The sequence below is a fragment of the Bos mutus genome, chromosome 22 (genome assembly GCF_027580195.1).
Source record: "Bos mutus isolate GX-2022 chromosome 22, NWIPB_WYAK_1.1, whole genome shotgun sequence".
In the NCBI taxonomy this organism is placed as follows: domain Eukaryota; kingdom Metazoa; phylum Chordata; class Mammalia; order Artiodactyla; family Bovidae; genus Bos; species Bos mutus.
The window spans coordinates 7554811-7569923 of NC_091638.1; the positions used below are offsets into that span (position 1 = coordinate 7554811).

The following is a 15113-nucleotide window of genomic DNA, read 5'->3' on the forward strand; positions in this document are numbered from 1 at the left end:
GGTGTCCGAGCCTCACCCAGAAACAACTCCACCTCAGAGTAGAAATAGCCTCTGGCCGACAATCCTGGGTGACATCTTCCCCTCAGTGGGTCTCTGACTGTAACATGGGGACCGCTTGTGTGGGAATGCGGTTGTTGGGCTCCAGGCTCCAGGTCTCTTCTGGTGTCAGTGGTTGCTTCTGAGAGGAGTAAGGCTGCTCTGTCTGTCTCTTTGAGATGATAGGATTTGTTCCTTGATGAACACTGGCCTCCCCCGCCTTCTCAGTGATACATTTGTTCATAATAGAATAATGCTGGTTTTGTTTTCGGAATTTGACAGTACTTGGGTGTTACATATAGCTCCTTGAATCCCAAGAGGGAATTAGCTGTTGTCTATCATGGCCTGATGGGAAGGAAGAACTGTCAGGGTTGAATTCAGAGGAGGCGTGCTGCACGCTGGCTCTAAGCCAGCCCTGGTTTGCTCTGGGGCAGAAGAAAACCTTCAGGAGCTCAAAGAAAATACTCAAGTGGAGGTTGACTACCCCATGGGGTGTTCCCCAGAGCTTCAACTAGATGGAGGCTTCAAAACATTTGCATCCCTGTGCTCACAGGTGGAGCTAACATTCAGCTGGAAAGAAAAGCATCCATGAGGTTATGGTTTCTCTTATTTCAAAGAAGGCCTATGTCAACGATGACTCCAGCCTTTGTCGGATCTCAGTTGTGATCAATGTCCATCCCCACCTCCTGCCCTGAGTATCACCGTCCCGAACATTTCCTGCCCTTTCTCCATTCCTTCCCTGTGACCCCACTGTTCCCTTAGCCTTGCCAGTCAGTCCTTACTTTGTGCCTTCATTTGGCAAATACGATTGGCAAATACCAGCTATTTTCAGGAGCCTTCCTTTTTTCCAACAAGCAGAGCCAGGTATGATTTCTGTTCTGTTACAGAATTGTGCTCAAATCTCACTTATTCGGTATTACACTTTATAGAAGTATCTCTCTACTTCATTGCATACTTCTGTTCAAATCTTTTTTATTTGTTATTTATTTTTATGTTCGGTTGTGCTGGGTCTGCCTTGCTTTGTCTGGTTGGAGTGAGCAGTGGCTGCTCTCCGGTTTCAGTGCATGGGCTTCTCACTGCAGTGGCTTCCCTGGTTATGCAGACAGGCTCTAGGCCCACGGGCTTCAGTAGTTGCGGCTTGCGGGCTCTATATCATTGGCTCAGTAGTGGTGCACAGGCTTAGTTGCTCTGTGGCGTGTGGAATCTTCCCGAATCAGGGATCGAACTCAAGTTTCCTGTATTGGCAGGCTGATTCTTATCCACTGTATCACCAGAGAAGGCCTGAAATCTTATTTTATATAATGCACCTGTCATAATTATATTCTCACATTGTCATCTTCTCCATGGGACTGTGAATTGGTGCCCTGAAACATGGGTATTTCCTCTTGAAATCTCATTGTTCAATATGCAGGAGATGTTCAGGAAATCTTAATCATTGAATAAATTTTCACCTAGGAGAATTGGTCATAGCTTAAATACTTAGGAAAAAAATCCCTTGGTTTTTTTGTTGTTATTGTTGTTTGCTAGGAAGATTGCACATTATTCTGTTATCATTTATTACTAATTATATTTTCTAGTTGGTGAACTTTTATATCTTTTGCCTACTACTGAAGTCTAAGTTTCTTTTCTAATGAATTTTTATTGAAGTGTAGTTGATTTAAATTTCTTTGTTATTTCATATAAAATAATTTGGGTAAGATATTCATTCAGCAAATAATATTAAGCATAATCCCACGTGTGACATTGTTTTAGGTGCTAGAGACGTGTAGTTAACAACGAAACAAAAATCCTTGCATGTTGGGTAGGATTTTTCTACAAAACCATCTGTCCTGAGGGTTTTTTTAATTTTTATTTTTAAAAAAATATTTATTTTTTGGCCGTTCTGGGTCTTAGTTGCAGCATGCAGGACCTTTGTTGTGGCGCAGCACTGGGTCCTGCAGGGTGGCTTCCGGGCCCTGGAGCGTGCAGGCTTCAGCAGCTGTGGCCTGAGGACTCCAGCGCATAGGCTCAGTGGTTGTGCTGCAGGGGCTTAGTTGCTCTGAGGAATGTGGAATCTTCACAGACCAGAGATGGAGCCTGTTTTCCCTTCGTTGGCAGGTGGATTCTTATCCACTGTACCACCAGGGAAGTCATGTTTTTTGCTTTTTGGTGGTGCTTTGCACCACGTGGAATTTTAGTTCCCTCAGCAGGGATTGAACCTGCACTCCTAGTGAAAGCTTGGAGTCTTAACCGCTGGACTGCCAGGGAAACCTCTGACCACAATTTTGGTTAGGTGGTATTTTATGATCATGTCATTTATACTGTCCTGCAGTCACTTCCCCTATCAACCTCTTGTATAATACTCTGGAATCCTTAGGAACCAGCCCTAATTGTCCTGTGGCTTGGGAACCAGATGACTAGGGACAACCCTTCTGTCTCAGGCCTACAAAGTTTCTCAGCTTGTTCAACAGAGAACTCTTGAAAACTAATCCCAACTGCTCGCCATATATAACCTGCTCCCTACAACTCTTAACTTGATGTTACTCTGTCCTTGGGTCCACCTGCTGTGTGGCCCTGCCTGGCAGCCTTCTCTCATTTTAAGGTGTGAATTACAGGTCTGACATCAGATCCTGGATGTTTTATCACCACTGCTCTGCTGCAGAGTTTCATGGAGTTCTTCCTGAAGGCCTTGGGAGTTTTTAGCTTCCAGTGGCAGACTTGCAGGTCCTGTTTGTGGCTATGGGGATTGTATTTTGCTGTCTTTGGTCTTGAAGTAAGGCTTGGTCCACCAGGGGGCGCAGTAGTCTCACGCTATTGCTTTGTGTCCTAGTGAAGGTCTGTGTGATGAGGCTTATCACCTTGCTTTGGAGAGGGGTTTGCCCTTGGTATTTTTGTTGGTCACCTTCTCTCTGGTCAGGTTTCAGAAACTCAGCTCAAAGTCAAAAGATTTTGTCCATGAAATGCACTGTGTTGCCTTGAATGCACCACCTCCCTTCTATGGGTTCTTAAAATGTGATCCTTTTTTTTGTGTATGTGTGGGGTGGGAATATTGTTTAGTTTTGAAATCCTTACTGGAGGGAAAACCTATTTCGTGTTTCTTCAGGACAGTATCATTATTACTTTGCAAACCTGAAGAATGACTTTCTCCAGAACAATAACTTTTGCAACTTGGAAACCTGAAACCTGCTTTTAACCTGAATACTGACTGTGATTGTGAAAACTGGTTGTGGCCCTCTAAGTCTAAATCAAAATATTTTCTGGATTCCTAATGATGGCTAACAGAAACATGCCAGGCTCAGCCATTTCAAGAGATGAAGCTAGTATATTCCCGTGTGTTTTATGCAACTTACTAATTTTCACAGCTGGTGCCGTTTTGAACACCTATCTGGACCAGACACCATGCTAGGTGTTTTACAAACTTTGGCTCATTAATCCCCTCTTCATGCATTATCACCCCCATTTTTACAGATAAGAAAATTGAGGTTCATATAGCATACACGATGGCCCTGAAATCCAAACCCAGACTGAGCAGACATATGTGCTAGCCAGCACAGATCCAGACCTCTGACTTACTCACACATGGGGCCAGGGGCCTGTCACATGGCCAGTAAGGGGAGCACCGACTGGCTTTAAGGGACCATCTCAAGACCCATAATGACCGACCACCACTGATGACGATTTGGACATCCACATAGCACCAGTTCTTCTAGAACTTCATCGCTTCTCCCCCTCCATGGAGGGTTCCACAGAGACAACACACTCAGATGGCCTTGCCCAAGGCAACTTGCCGCTCAAGGCTTCTAATTCCATGGTGGAACCTTCCTCAGGCTCTGCATTTCTAAAAATATGTCCATTTTATTGGTTACTCAGTATAATGGGTGTCAATGGATTGGTCAAATTGTTACCCAGGCAGCCCAATTGTTACCCCAAGGACCCCTGCTGGGGCCTTGCCCGGCTGAGACCCCACCTCAACAGGGAAGGTTCTCACTCCTTTCAGGTTCATGCAGCCAGAGGCTAAACCAAAGCTGAGACTGATGCAGCTCAAGCTTTATTCAATGGCCCGAGAATGGAGAAGTGGGAACTGTGTTTTAGATGAGCTTCTTCCCGACACGGCACAACTTTGGGCCATGGCTGGGGGCAAGGGTGTCACTTAGTAGCTGATGTAGTAAAATCAGTGTAGAGTGAGACTCAAGGGCTGCTGGAGGTCAGATTCGTCTTGGCTCCAACTGATTCCATATGGGTTTTTGTTTTTCTATAGATTCCCTTCTTTGTCTCTGGACCCTGTGACTTAAAGACACGCATTAGCTCCTGTCCACGGGCCTGGTGTCAGCTCTGGCAATAACATACACCTGAGACATTTTTACTCTCTGTCTGCTTCCAGAGTTCGTGGTAATATTAGCACTGGAAAAGCACAACAATAAGGAACTGTACCATGCTCAGCATTTAACCTGAGCCCCGGCCAAACGTTCCCCCAAGCTTCTTTGTCCCTTTCCTTTTACAGAATCCTGTGCATCTGGCTCTGCAGTTTACCCGTGGGAACATTGCTCTAGCTTAGGAGTCCTCAGCCTCAGAACTGCCGGTCTTCCGGGCTGGGTGACTCCATCGTGGAGGGCTGCCCTGCGTGCGGTAGGATTTTAAGCAGCGTTTCCAGTCTCTTCCCGTTAGAAGCCAGAAGCAACTCCCCCACCCTAAATAAATCTTCCTCTTTTATACATAAAGCATATATATATATATATATATGACAAGCATATTTACCATTTATCTGTGGTATTATTATTTATTTTGGCCATGCCGCGCATCTTGGTGGATATCAGTTCCCCAACCAGGGACTGAACCTGGGCCACAGCAGTGAAAGCAATAGAAAGCACTAACCACTAGACCACCAGGGAACTCCCCTATTTATACGTGGTATTAAAATATTTTGTGGAGGATTTCCGTGGTGGTCCAGTGGTTAAGACTGCATTGGGGAACTGAGATTCCACATGCCACGTGACATGGCCAAAAAAAAAAAAACCCCAAATATATCATGGGGAGGTGATGACGAAAAAAATGTCTGAAAAGACTCTTTGGGATGGAGTGATAAAAAAAGGTTGATAAACACTCTAGTTCAATTTTTCAGTTCTTATTCATGCAACTTCCTCAGGAAAAATGGCATTTGTGGCTCTTTAAAAAAAGCTGAACCAAAGAGCCAAGCAACTGTAGATACATAGAAGGAAATAACTGAGAGCTGGCAGGAGCCAAGGATACCATATGGAAAAAACTTAGGGCCGATGTCAGCCGCTTGGCTATGACTGGTAGGTGAACCCCAAGAAATCCTCAGCCAGGATCACTGTCCAGCGGAAGCTCTGCCATTTCTAAGTAGAAGAGGCTTGGGGGAAGGGTCTTCCTGTGGTGTGGGGGGCTTGGAACTGTGTTATCATGTCACTTATTTATTGAGGACATTTATTGACTATGGTTGACCAGAGCCTCCATGTCACTGCCAGACACACACATCTGAATACACTTCCCTGCCCCTAACTATTATTCTTAAATAAATCTGGCTTCTCACTCTGACCTTCTCAGATCCCACTGTTTAGAGAACATATCGTGGCATATCTTGATTGCTGGTCATGGCGCATCCAGAATGGGGAAATAACAAACAGCTCGTTGATCCAGAATATAAAGGTCATCTCTATTGCACATAGCCAGCTAAACTGGAAAAAGAGGTAAATTAAAAATTCAACAAATTTTAAAACATTAAAAAGTTTCTCTCTTGAAAAACTGACTTCCCTCATCTAGCAGAGCACAAAGCTTCCCAGCTTTCAGTTTGGGGAAATGAGTGAGTAACCTGAACCCAAGCGGAGAGTCACTCATTTTCTGCTTCTTACTTCTTTCAAAAAACCCCACTTGAACTCAGCGTGCGTAGCTGGGTGAGGAAGAGAGAGCTGGTGTTCACAGGAAGCCACGCGCCCTTCAGAGGCACCTGTCTTTCTTAGTGCACTGCTTCTGGAGCAAGCGGGCACTGCCTCTCAGACCTGCCTTGGAGCCACTTTCAGAAAAGCAAGGTAAGGGGGCAGACGGTGTGGGGTGCTTAGGTCCTCAGACCCCGTGCTGCTCGGCCCACAGGTGTGTGGGTTCTGGAAGCGCTGAAAGCTGCCCGGCTAGGCAGCCGGCCGATCACTTGGTCAGCCCGGTCATTCTGCTGGTTCGTGCCAGTTGGCACCTGTCCTTATTGCTCACACACAGCCCTCCCAGCCCTCATCTGACTGGCTCTCACATACTTAACAGCGCTTTCCTCCCGCATACATCTGGCTTAAACTATGTGCTCGGAACACACAGTTGATTTTCATTCACTATATATACTTTTCCATTTCTGGCTTCTATCAAGACTCCCGGCTCAAGAAACACCAGCCCAGTGAGGGCTGCAGCATAATCCCAGACATTTACCAGCTGTGTCGACTTCTGTTTCTTCTCCTGATAATTTCCTAACACCTCCTCAGCCTCTCTTATTCCTTTCCTTTTCACTGGTGAAATGATGGTGATAGACCAGAATTGTTATTTGTTTAATTGGAATTGATAATCATTTAACACATTTTTTTTTAATTTTTTTGAGAACCTGCGATGCCCCAGGTCTTCAGCATCCCTTTGGAGGAATAAATCAAAACCTCTCTGAGAAACACATACTTTGGGTGTGTGGTGGTCAGAGTGGGAGATGGGGAATGTATGTGGAATTATTGAGCAATGTGATAGGGTTTTGATCAAGAATATCAGGGCGCCAACTAAGAAGGATGCAAGGAGAGGTGGCCTTGAGGCAGAAAGCCGCCTGCATTGCTCTGACTCACATGTGGACATGTGTGTAACTTTCGGAAGATTTTAACCTCTTCATCTGCGAATTTAGACAGGAAATGAGGGTGGTTGTGAGCATATGTGTAAGGTTAAGATTGTAACCTCATCTGCCAGTTTAGATAAGAAATGAGGGTGGTTGGGAAGGTAGAGATTTTATTTTTGGCTATGATGTGCCTTTTCTAGATCTGTCCTGCTAATTGATACTCTGATATGATTCATGCATAAAATTGATCTTTATATGCAGTTCTGATGAAAAGACCAAAAATTTCCCTCAACTTACCCAACTGAATGTTGCGACCTTCCATAGGGCCTGGAAAAACACATTTGCTGCTTTTGTGTCAGATTGGCCCAAGAGTGCCCAGTCACCCAGCCGGGGAGTCCAGGTGCGTTCCAGGTAAGACAGCGCTCCAGAGCGAACACAGGACTTGGGTGTGGTGTGCTGGGGCCCACCTGTACCAGCACTCAGGAGCTGATTGTTAAATCTTGAGAAATTTTGTGGGGCAGTTGGTGATTTGACCTTGGCCGTGGTGGGAGTGTTTGGGCTTCCCCAGTGGCCCGATGGTAAAGAATCTGCCTTCAATGCTGGAGATGTAGGTTCGATCCCTGGGTTGGGAAGATCCCCTGGAGGAGGGCATGGCAACCCACTCCAGTATTCTTGCCTGGAGAATCCCATGGACAGAGGAGCCTGGGGGGCTACAGTCCAGGGGGTTGCAAAGAGTAGGATACGACTGAAATGACTTAGTGCACACACGTGGTGGGAATGTTTACACCATGGAAACCGCCAAGAGCCACACATCAGAGCCCCCCAGCCCCACCTCCTCACCCTCCCAGACCTGGTTCACCTGCAGCACGTCACTGGGACTTGGGGCCCAAAGAATACATTCTCTGTGTGGCTGTGTGGTTTTCGGAAGACACTGAACTTCTCTGAGACTTTCGTGAGTCATCTACACCACGGCTCAGTATGGTTATTGGGCTTAGAATACCAGGTTTTATTGAAAGGAGTGTGAGAACGGGAACACACGACTGGGATTGAATGCACAATACCAGTGAACATGTTCTGAAGTCTGTAAAGAGCAAAGCACACAGAAGGAATTCGAATTTTTATATAAAAGCAAGAGGTCAACCTGGTTCCTTTCTAGCCTGATGATTTACCTAAGTCATCTCTGAATTTTGGGCATTACAATCTGAAGGGGAAACATGCATAGATTTTCTACCTTTTTTTTTTTTGGATTTCATGTCAGAAAGGCCCTGGGTACGGTACTGTTGGGCAGGTCATCTGGTCTTGTCATTTCTGTGAGTGATTTCAGTAAATGCCAGACTAGCTTTCAGAAATACATCCTTGAAGAACAGCTCATTGAAAGAAGGTTTTACTTGTCCCTCTTACAAATGGGAGAACCAGAGCTCCCAGCAGTGGGGCAGGAAGAGTGGCAGAGCTGGAGTTTGGTGTCTGTATGCCACCAAAGGGCAGGATTCCTGCACTGTGGCTGACTGCTCTTCAGTTCAAGGACCTGAGCCCCTCAGTGCCGGGAGCTTGGGATGAGTGTCTGATGATCTGGGCAAAGCAGCTGTGCTCTGCACACAGCACCGTTCTGATTTGTTTCTGTTCTGATAGAAATCTGTTGGCTCTTCCCCTCATTAGGTTCTTTTGGCTGGGCTCAGAGCTGCCTTGAGGAGCCTGTAAATCTGAAAATGAACCCCACGGATATAGCAGACACCACGGTAGATGAAAGCATCTATAACAGTTATTATCTCTATGAAAACCTGCCCAAGCCTTGCAACAAGGACGGCATCCGGGCATTTGGGGAGCTCTTCCTGCCCCCACTCTACTCCCTGGTCTTTCTCTTCGGTCTGCTTGGAAACTCCGTGGTGGTCTTGGTCCTGTTCAAGTACAAGCGGCTCAAGTCCATGACCGACGTGTACCTGCTCAACCTCGCCATCTCGGACCTGCTCTTCGTGCTCTCACTGCCTTTCTGGGGCTACTATGCTGCAGACCAGTGGGTGTTTGGGCTTGGCCTCTGCAAGCTGATTTCTTGGATATACCTGGTAGGCTTCTACAGCGGCATCTTCTTCATCACACTCATGAGCATCGACAGGTACCTGGCCATCGTGCACGCCATCTTCTCCCTGAGAGCCAGGACCTTGACTTACGGGGTCATCACCAGTGTGGCCACGTGGTCAGTGGCTGTGCTTGTCTCCCTCCCAGGCCTCCTGTTCAGCACGTGTTATACTGAGCGCAACCACACCTACTGCAAAACCAAGTACTCTTTCAACTCCACGCGGTGGAAGGTCCTGAGCTCCCTGGAGATCAACATTCTAGGGCTGGTGATCCCCTTGGGAATCATGCTGTTCTGCTACTCCATGATCATTAGGACCTTGCAGCACTGCAAAAATGAGAAGAAGAACAAGGCAGTGAAGATGATCTTTGCTGTGGTAGTCCTCTTCCTGGGGTTCTGGACCCCTTACAATGTGGTGCTCTTCCTGGAGACCCTGGTGGAGCTGGAGGTCCTTCAGGACTGCACATTTGAGCGACACCTGGACTATGCCATCCAGACCACAGAGACCCTGGCTTTTGTTCACTGCTGCCTCAATCCTGTCATCTACTTCTTCCTGGGGGAGAAATTTCGCAAGTATATCGTACAGCTCTTCAAAACCTGCCGGGGCACTCTGGTGCTCTGCCAATACTGTCGACTCCTCCCAATGTACACTGACACCCCCAGCTCATCTTACACGCAGTCCACCGTGGACCATGACCTCCGCGATGCTCTGTAAAAACTGAAAATGCAAGAAACAGTTAATAAGCTTCCCACGTTGAGAGCTTATTTAAAATTGTATCAAAGTGACAGTTTCCTGAACAAGTACAGGGGAGAAGAAGAATTATATCCACTGCAAAAAGTAGGGCTTCTCACCCGGCAGTCACGTTTTCTTCCTGCCAAGTACAAGTTCAGTGTGACCAGAGTTCACCTGGACCGAGGCATCCTTCCTTGGTGCACCAGGCTTTCCTGCAGGGATGAGTAAACCTGAGGAGGCTTCTGAGCAAGCTTCAGTGAGGAGAGAGATGATTTGGGAACGGGAAGACCATTCCCTTCCAACCTGAACTCATGGGATTCTCTGGAGGGGTTTGTAGAGAATTGACTGGGGGAGTAAAGCGCTAATTCTTGCTGTGAAAATGAGGCCTTTGAACTGCTACTAGCTTCTGTGAAACAATATAGAAAACCTTGGGCACACTGTCCCAGTGTTTTCCTGATCATATATATCTGAAGCACGGTGTACGCCACGAAGCCAGGTGTCTGCAGAAACAACTAGTAAAGGAATGAAATTAGATCTGGATTCTTTTATTGTGAAGGATTATTTGTTAATGAAAGCCAAACTTCCAATGCTGATAACAAGTATAAGCTTAAGAAGGCATTAGAATGGTCTGATTCCTAAACATGAAATGCAAGGCATTAACAAATCTAAACGTAACTTGTGGAAATTCAAACACAGTTTCATATGCTTATGGTGTGTTTTATTTTCATTAATACATGAGTATTCACATTTAAGAAGTAATACATAGGCCCAGATACATTTATCTGGGGTCTTTTACTCATTTACAAACATTTCCTTCAAAACCAAAAAATAACAAGGACTAATCAAGTAAGAAGACAGTGCTTCCTTAATCACTTCAAAGTGCCTGCCATAAAGTAAGGCAAAAATAGTCCACTAAAAGTTAATGCTGATATGGCATAAAAATGACTTCCAAAAAATTTGGAATTGTGAAAAGTGTCATCTTTTAAAATATTGGCCCTGCTTTTTAACTTTTGGATGATTCAAAACTTCAATCAGTCACTTCTTACAAGTCATTTTAATTATGTAATTAATCATTAAGAGAACGCTCTGTTCTTACAGCCTTAATCAGAATTAAGACTTACGAAGTCTAAGGATATCTGTAATTGCTCCAAAAACAAAACCTACTTTGCAAACTATTACCTGAGCTAACCAGTTTAAAGTGCTTCTGTAAATTTACACATTATTGCATGCTTTCCATTTATAAAGAATGCATTTCCAGAAAATTTATTTTCAGAAGGTGATTTTAACAGGGTAAGTTGATATTGCCTTTCTAGAAATACAATAAAAGACAACAAATAGACCTGTGTATAGTTTTTCCTGGTTATGTGTATGTTTGGTCTCCCACTGGGGATGAGCATCTGAGCCGCCAATGTTCCTGTTGTCTGGCTTGATCATCTTTGCTACACGTTATAGAAGAAATCCACGTTCCGGAGAGGAAGAATTAAAGGCTTCAGTGTTAAGATAACCACTTGGGATGGAGAAAGGAGTCACTACTCATTGTCACAAAAGTGCTTGGGGATGAGAGTGGATGAGGAGTGGGGACAGGAGGGGTTCCTGGGCAGTCCTTAGAAAACCCACATGACACGGCAGGGTCTGCAAATTATACTTCTGTGTTTCCTCGTGCGTCTGAGCCATTACTTTCCTCTCTTAGCCTTGGTTTCCTCTTATCTGTAAAGCAGAATAGAGTTCAGAGTGATTGAAAAAAAAGATGACTACTCAAAGTATCTATGTTCCTTGGTCATAAAGTGTGGTTTTGAACTTCCCAGCCAGTGGCTACCTCCCCTTTCCTCTTAGAGCTTGAAGTTTCATTCATTTAATCAGTAGGAGACAGAAATGTAAGGACACCAAAAGACAGAGACTAAAGACTCTGATGCTGGGAGGGATTGGGGGCAGGAGGAGAAGGGGACGACAGAGGATGAGATGGCTGGATGGCATCACCGACTCGCTGGACATGAGTCTGAGTGAACTCCGGGAGTTGGTGATGGACAGGGGGGCCTGGCGTGCTGCAATTCATGGGGTCACGAAAAGTCGGACTCAACTGAGCGACTGAGCTGAACTGAACGGAACTGAACCACTGGGGTTTTACTGTCCCTTTAGTGTCCATTACTCTAACGCTCACTGAGGCTGCAGACCACACAGCTCCTGCACCCCATCCGAGGATGGGGTCACCTATCACCTCCAGGACCTCAGCGCCTCCCTTTCTCCAAAGTTGGGAGCTGTCCCCTCAGGATGGGAATTTAGAACCTCTGGTGATACCCAAACATAACCCTCTCAGCTCACTGGAAAGAAAGTTCCTTCCCCTTCAGTAACAAACATAGAAACCCCAGCTTGATTTCTACAAAGTTTGGTTTTGCTTTTTTTTTTTTTTTAAAGGGTGCCAGGACCAACAATCACCAGCTACCCAAGAACCAAAAAATTATACTTCCAAAATCTCTTGATGTTGATTCTGCAAAGAACAAGAGCTGTCCTACGTGTGCCTCTTGTGACAGAAACCCTTTTTAAGGTGGGTTTACAGAATTGAAAGAGACATGTGTACCCCAATGTTCATCACAGCACTGTTTATAATAGCCAGGACATGGAAGCAACCTAGATGTCCATCAGCAGATGAATGGATAAGAAAGCTGTGGTACATATACACAATGGAGTTTTACTCAGCCATTAAAAAGAATGCATTTGAATCAGTTCTAATGAGGTGGATGAAACTGGAGCCGATTATACAGAGTGAAGTGAGCCAGAAAGAAAAACACCAATACAGTATACTAAAGCATATATATGGAATTTAGAAAGATGGTAATGATAACCCTGTATGCGAGACAGCAAAAGAGACACAGATGTATAGAACAGTCTTTTGGACTCTGGGAGAGGGAGAGGGTGGGATGATTTGGGAGAATGGCATTGAAACATGTATAATATCATACAAGAAACGAATCACCAGTCCAGGTTCCATGCAGGATACAGGATGCTTGGGGCGGTGCACTGGGATGACCCAGAGGGATGATACAGGGAGGGAGGTGGGAGTGGGGTTCAGGATGGGGAACACGTGTACACCTGTGGCGGATTCATGTTAATGTATGGCAAAACCAATACAATATTGTAAAGTAATTAGCCTCTAATTAAAATAAATAAATTTAAATTAAAAAAAATAAGGTAAGTTTAACTGTATGTTTTCATTAGGACCATTCTTCTCTTGCTGCACCATGTCTAGCTTCTGGGGAACACAGTTCAGTTCAGTTCAGCCGCTCAGTTGTGTCCAACTCTTTGCAACCCCAGGGACCACAGCACACCAGGCTTCCCTGTCCATCACCAACTCCCGGAGTCCACCCAAACTCATGTCCATCAAGTCAGTGGTGCCATCCAACCATCTCATCCTCTGTTGTCCCTTTCTCCTCCTGCCCTCAATCTTTCCCAGCATCAGGGTCTTTTCAAATGAGTCACAGACTAGGTATAATTCCTTTAAGAACAAAAGAAAGAGGTTTGCTTTTCAGATGGTGTCATTGTTTTGGAATAAGACAGAAGTTATGGCTGCACAGCATTGTGAATGTACCAAATGCCACTGAATTGTACATTGAACACTCTCCGACATAAATCACAGCAGGATCCTCTATGACCCACCTCCCAGAATATTGGAAATAAAAGCAAAAATAAACAAATGGGATCTAATTAAAATTAAAAGCTTCTGCACAACAAAAGAAACTATAAGCAAGGTGAAAAGACAGCCTTCAGAATGGGAGAAAATAATAGCAAATGAAGCAACTGACAAACAACTAATCTCAAAAATATACAAGCAACTCCTGTAGCTCAATTCCAGAAAAATAAATGACCCAACCAAAAATGGGCCAAAGAACTAGACATTTCTCCAAAGAAGACATACAGATGGCTAACAAACACATGAAAAGATGCTCAACATCACTCATTATCAGAGAAATGCAAATCAAAACCACAATGAAGTACCATTTCACACCAGTCAGAATGGCTGTGATCCAAAAGTCTACAAGCAATAAATGCTGGAGAGGATGTGGAGAAAAGGGAACGCTCTTACACTGTTGGTGGGAATGCAAACTAGTACAGCCACTATGGAGAACAGTGTGGAGATTCCTTAAAAAACTGGAAATAGAACTGCCATATGACCCAGCAATCCCACTGCTGGGCATACACACTGAGGAAACCAGAAGGGAAAGAGACACGTGTACCCCAGTGTTCATCGCAGCACTGTTTATAATAGCCAGGACATGGAAGCAACCTAGATGTCCATCAGCAGATGAATGGATAAGCAAGCTGTGGTACATATACACAATGGAGTATTACTCAGCCATTAAAAAGAATGCATTTGAATCAGTTCTAATGAGGTGGATGAAACTGGAGCCGATTATACAGAGTGAAGTGAGCCAGAAAGAAAAACACCAATTCAGTATACTAACGCATATATATGGAATTTAGAAAGATGCTAATGATAACCCTGTATGCGAGACAGCAAAAGAGACACAGATGTATAGAAAAGTCTTTTGGACTCTGTGGGAGAGGTGGCAGGGGATGATTTGGGAGAATGGCATTGAAACATGTATAATATCATATATGAAATGAATCGCCAGTCCAGGTTCGATGCATGATACAGGGTGATCGGGGCTGGTGCACTGGGATGACCCAGAGGGATGGTACGGGGAGGGAGGTGGGAGTGGGGTTCAGGATGGGGAACACGTGGTGGATTTATGTTGATGTATGGCAAAACCAACACAATATTGTAAAGTAATTAGCCTCCAATTAAAATAAAAAAGAATTATACATTAAAAATTTTTTTGATTTATTATTATTTTTTTTAATCACACTATGCAGCACGTGGGATCTTAGTTCCCTGCTGCTGCTGCTGCTAAGTCGCTTCAGTCATGTCTGACTCTGTGCAACCCCATAGACGGCAGCCCACCAGGCTCCACCGTCCCTGGGATTCTCCAGGCAAGAACACTGGAGTGGGTTGCAATTTCCTTCTCCAATGCATGAAAGTGAAAAGTGAAAGTGAAGTCGTTCAGTCCTGTTGGACTCTTAGCGACCCCATGGACTGCAGCCTACCAGCCTCCTCTATCTATGGGATTTTCCAGGCAAGAGTACTGGAGTGGGGTGCCATTGCCTTCTCTGCTTAGTTCCCTGACAAAGGATCAAATCCTTGGATCAAATCCCCTGCAGTGGAAGCCTGGAGTTTTAACCTCTGGATGACCAGAGAAGTCCTGAATCGTAGGTACAGTTTTAAATGATTGGTTTTATAGTGTGTGAATTTTACCTCAACAACAACAAAAAGAATAATAAGAAATAGCCCTATCAGTATCTGTCCATAATAGGCACTCAAACTCTATTAAATAAAAAAGTGTCACCTGCTTCCCAAGAGAAGGAAGAATGCTGGGTGATGTATAGACCTTTATGGAGATTTTTCATAAGAAACTCTTATAACACTCTGGGAC

At 44.8% G+C, this 15113-nt stretch overlaps 1 protein-coding gene and 1 non-coding gene across 3 annotated transcripts; one reads left to right on the forward strand and one right to left on the reverse strand.

The window, feature by feature from the left end:
• The first annotated feature begins 5932 nt into the window (after window positions 1-5932).
• Window positions 5933-12945, forward strand: CCR4 (C-C motif chemokine receptor 4). 2 transcript variants are annotated; one of them, XM_014478920.2, is made up of 3 exons: window positions 5933-6059; window positions 7085-7234; window positions 8480-12945. In XM_014478920.2, the coding sequence occupies exons 2-3, from the start codon at window positions 7129-7131 to the stop codon at window positions 9607-9609; spliced, it is 1236 nt and encodes a 411-aa protein (XP_014334406.1). In that variant the 5' UTR covers window positions 5933-6059; window positions 7085-7128; the 3' UTR covers window positions 9610-12945. The 2 variants fall into 2 exon arrangements, with proteins under 2 accessions (XP_014334406.1, XP_005898200.1); XM_005898138.3 differs by having other exon boundaries at window positions 5935-6059; window positions 7148-7234.
• On the reverse strand, window positions 12037-12166 carry LOC138984794 (U11 spliceosomal RNA). Its single transcript, XR_011462080.1, has one exon. It is a non-coding gene; the product is annotated as a U11 spliceosomal RNA (small nuclear RNA).
• Window positions 12946-15113: the final 2168 nt, after the last annotated feature.

Coding starts and splice junctions, on each gene's coding strand:
- CCR4 (XM_014478920.2), top strand. CDS start 7,129: ATGTTGCGACCTTCCATAGGGCCTGGAAAAACACATTTGCTGCTTTTG. Junction 7,235..8,479: donor GGAGTCCAGGTGCGTTCCAG/GTAAGACAGCGC, acceptor TCCCCTCATTAG/GTTCTTTTGGCTGGGCTCAG.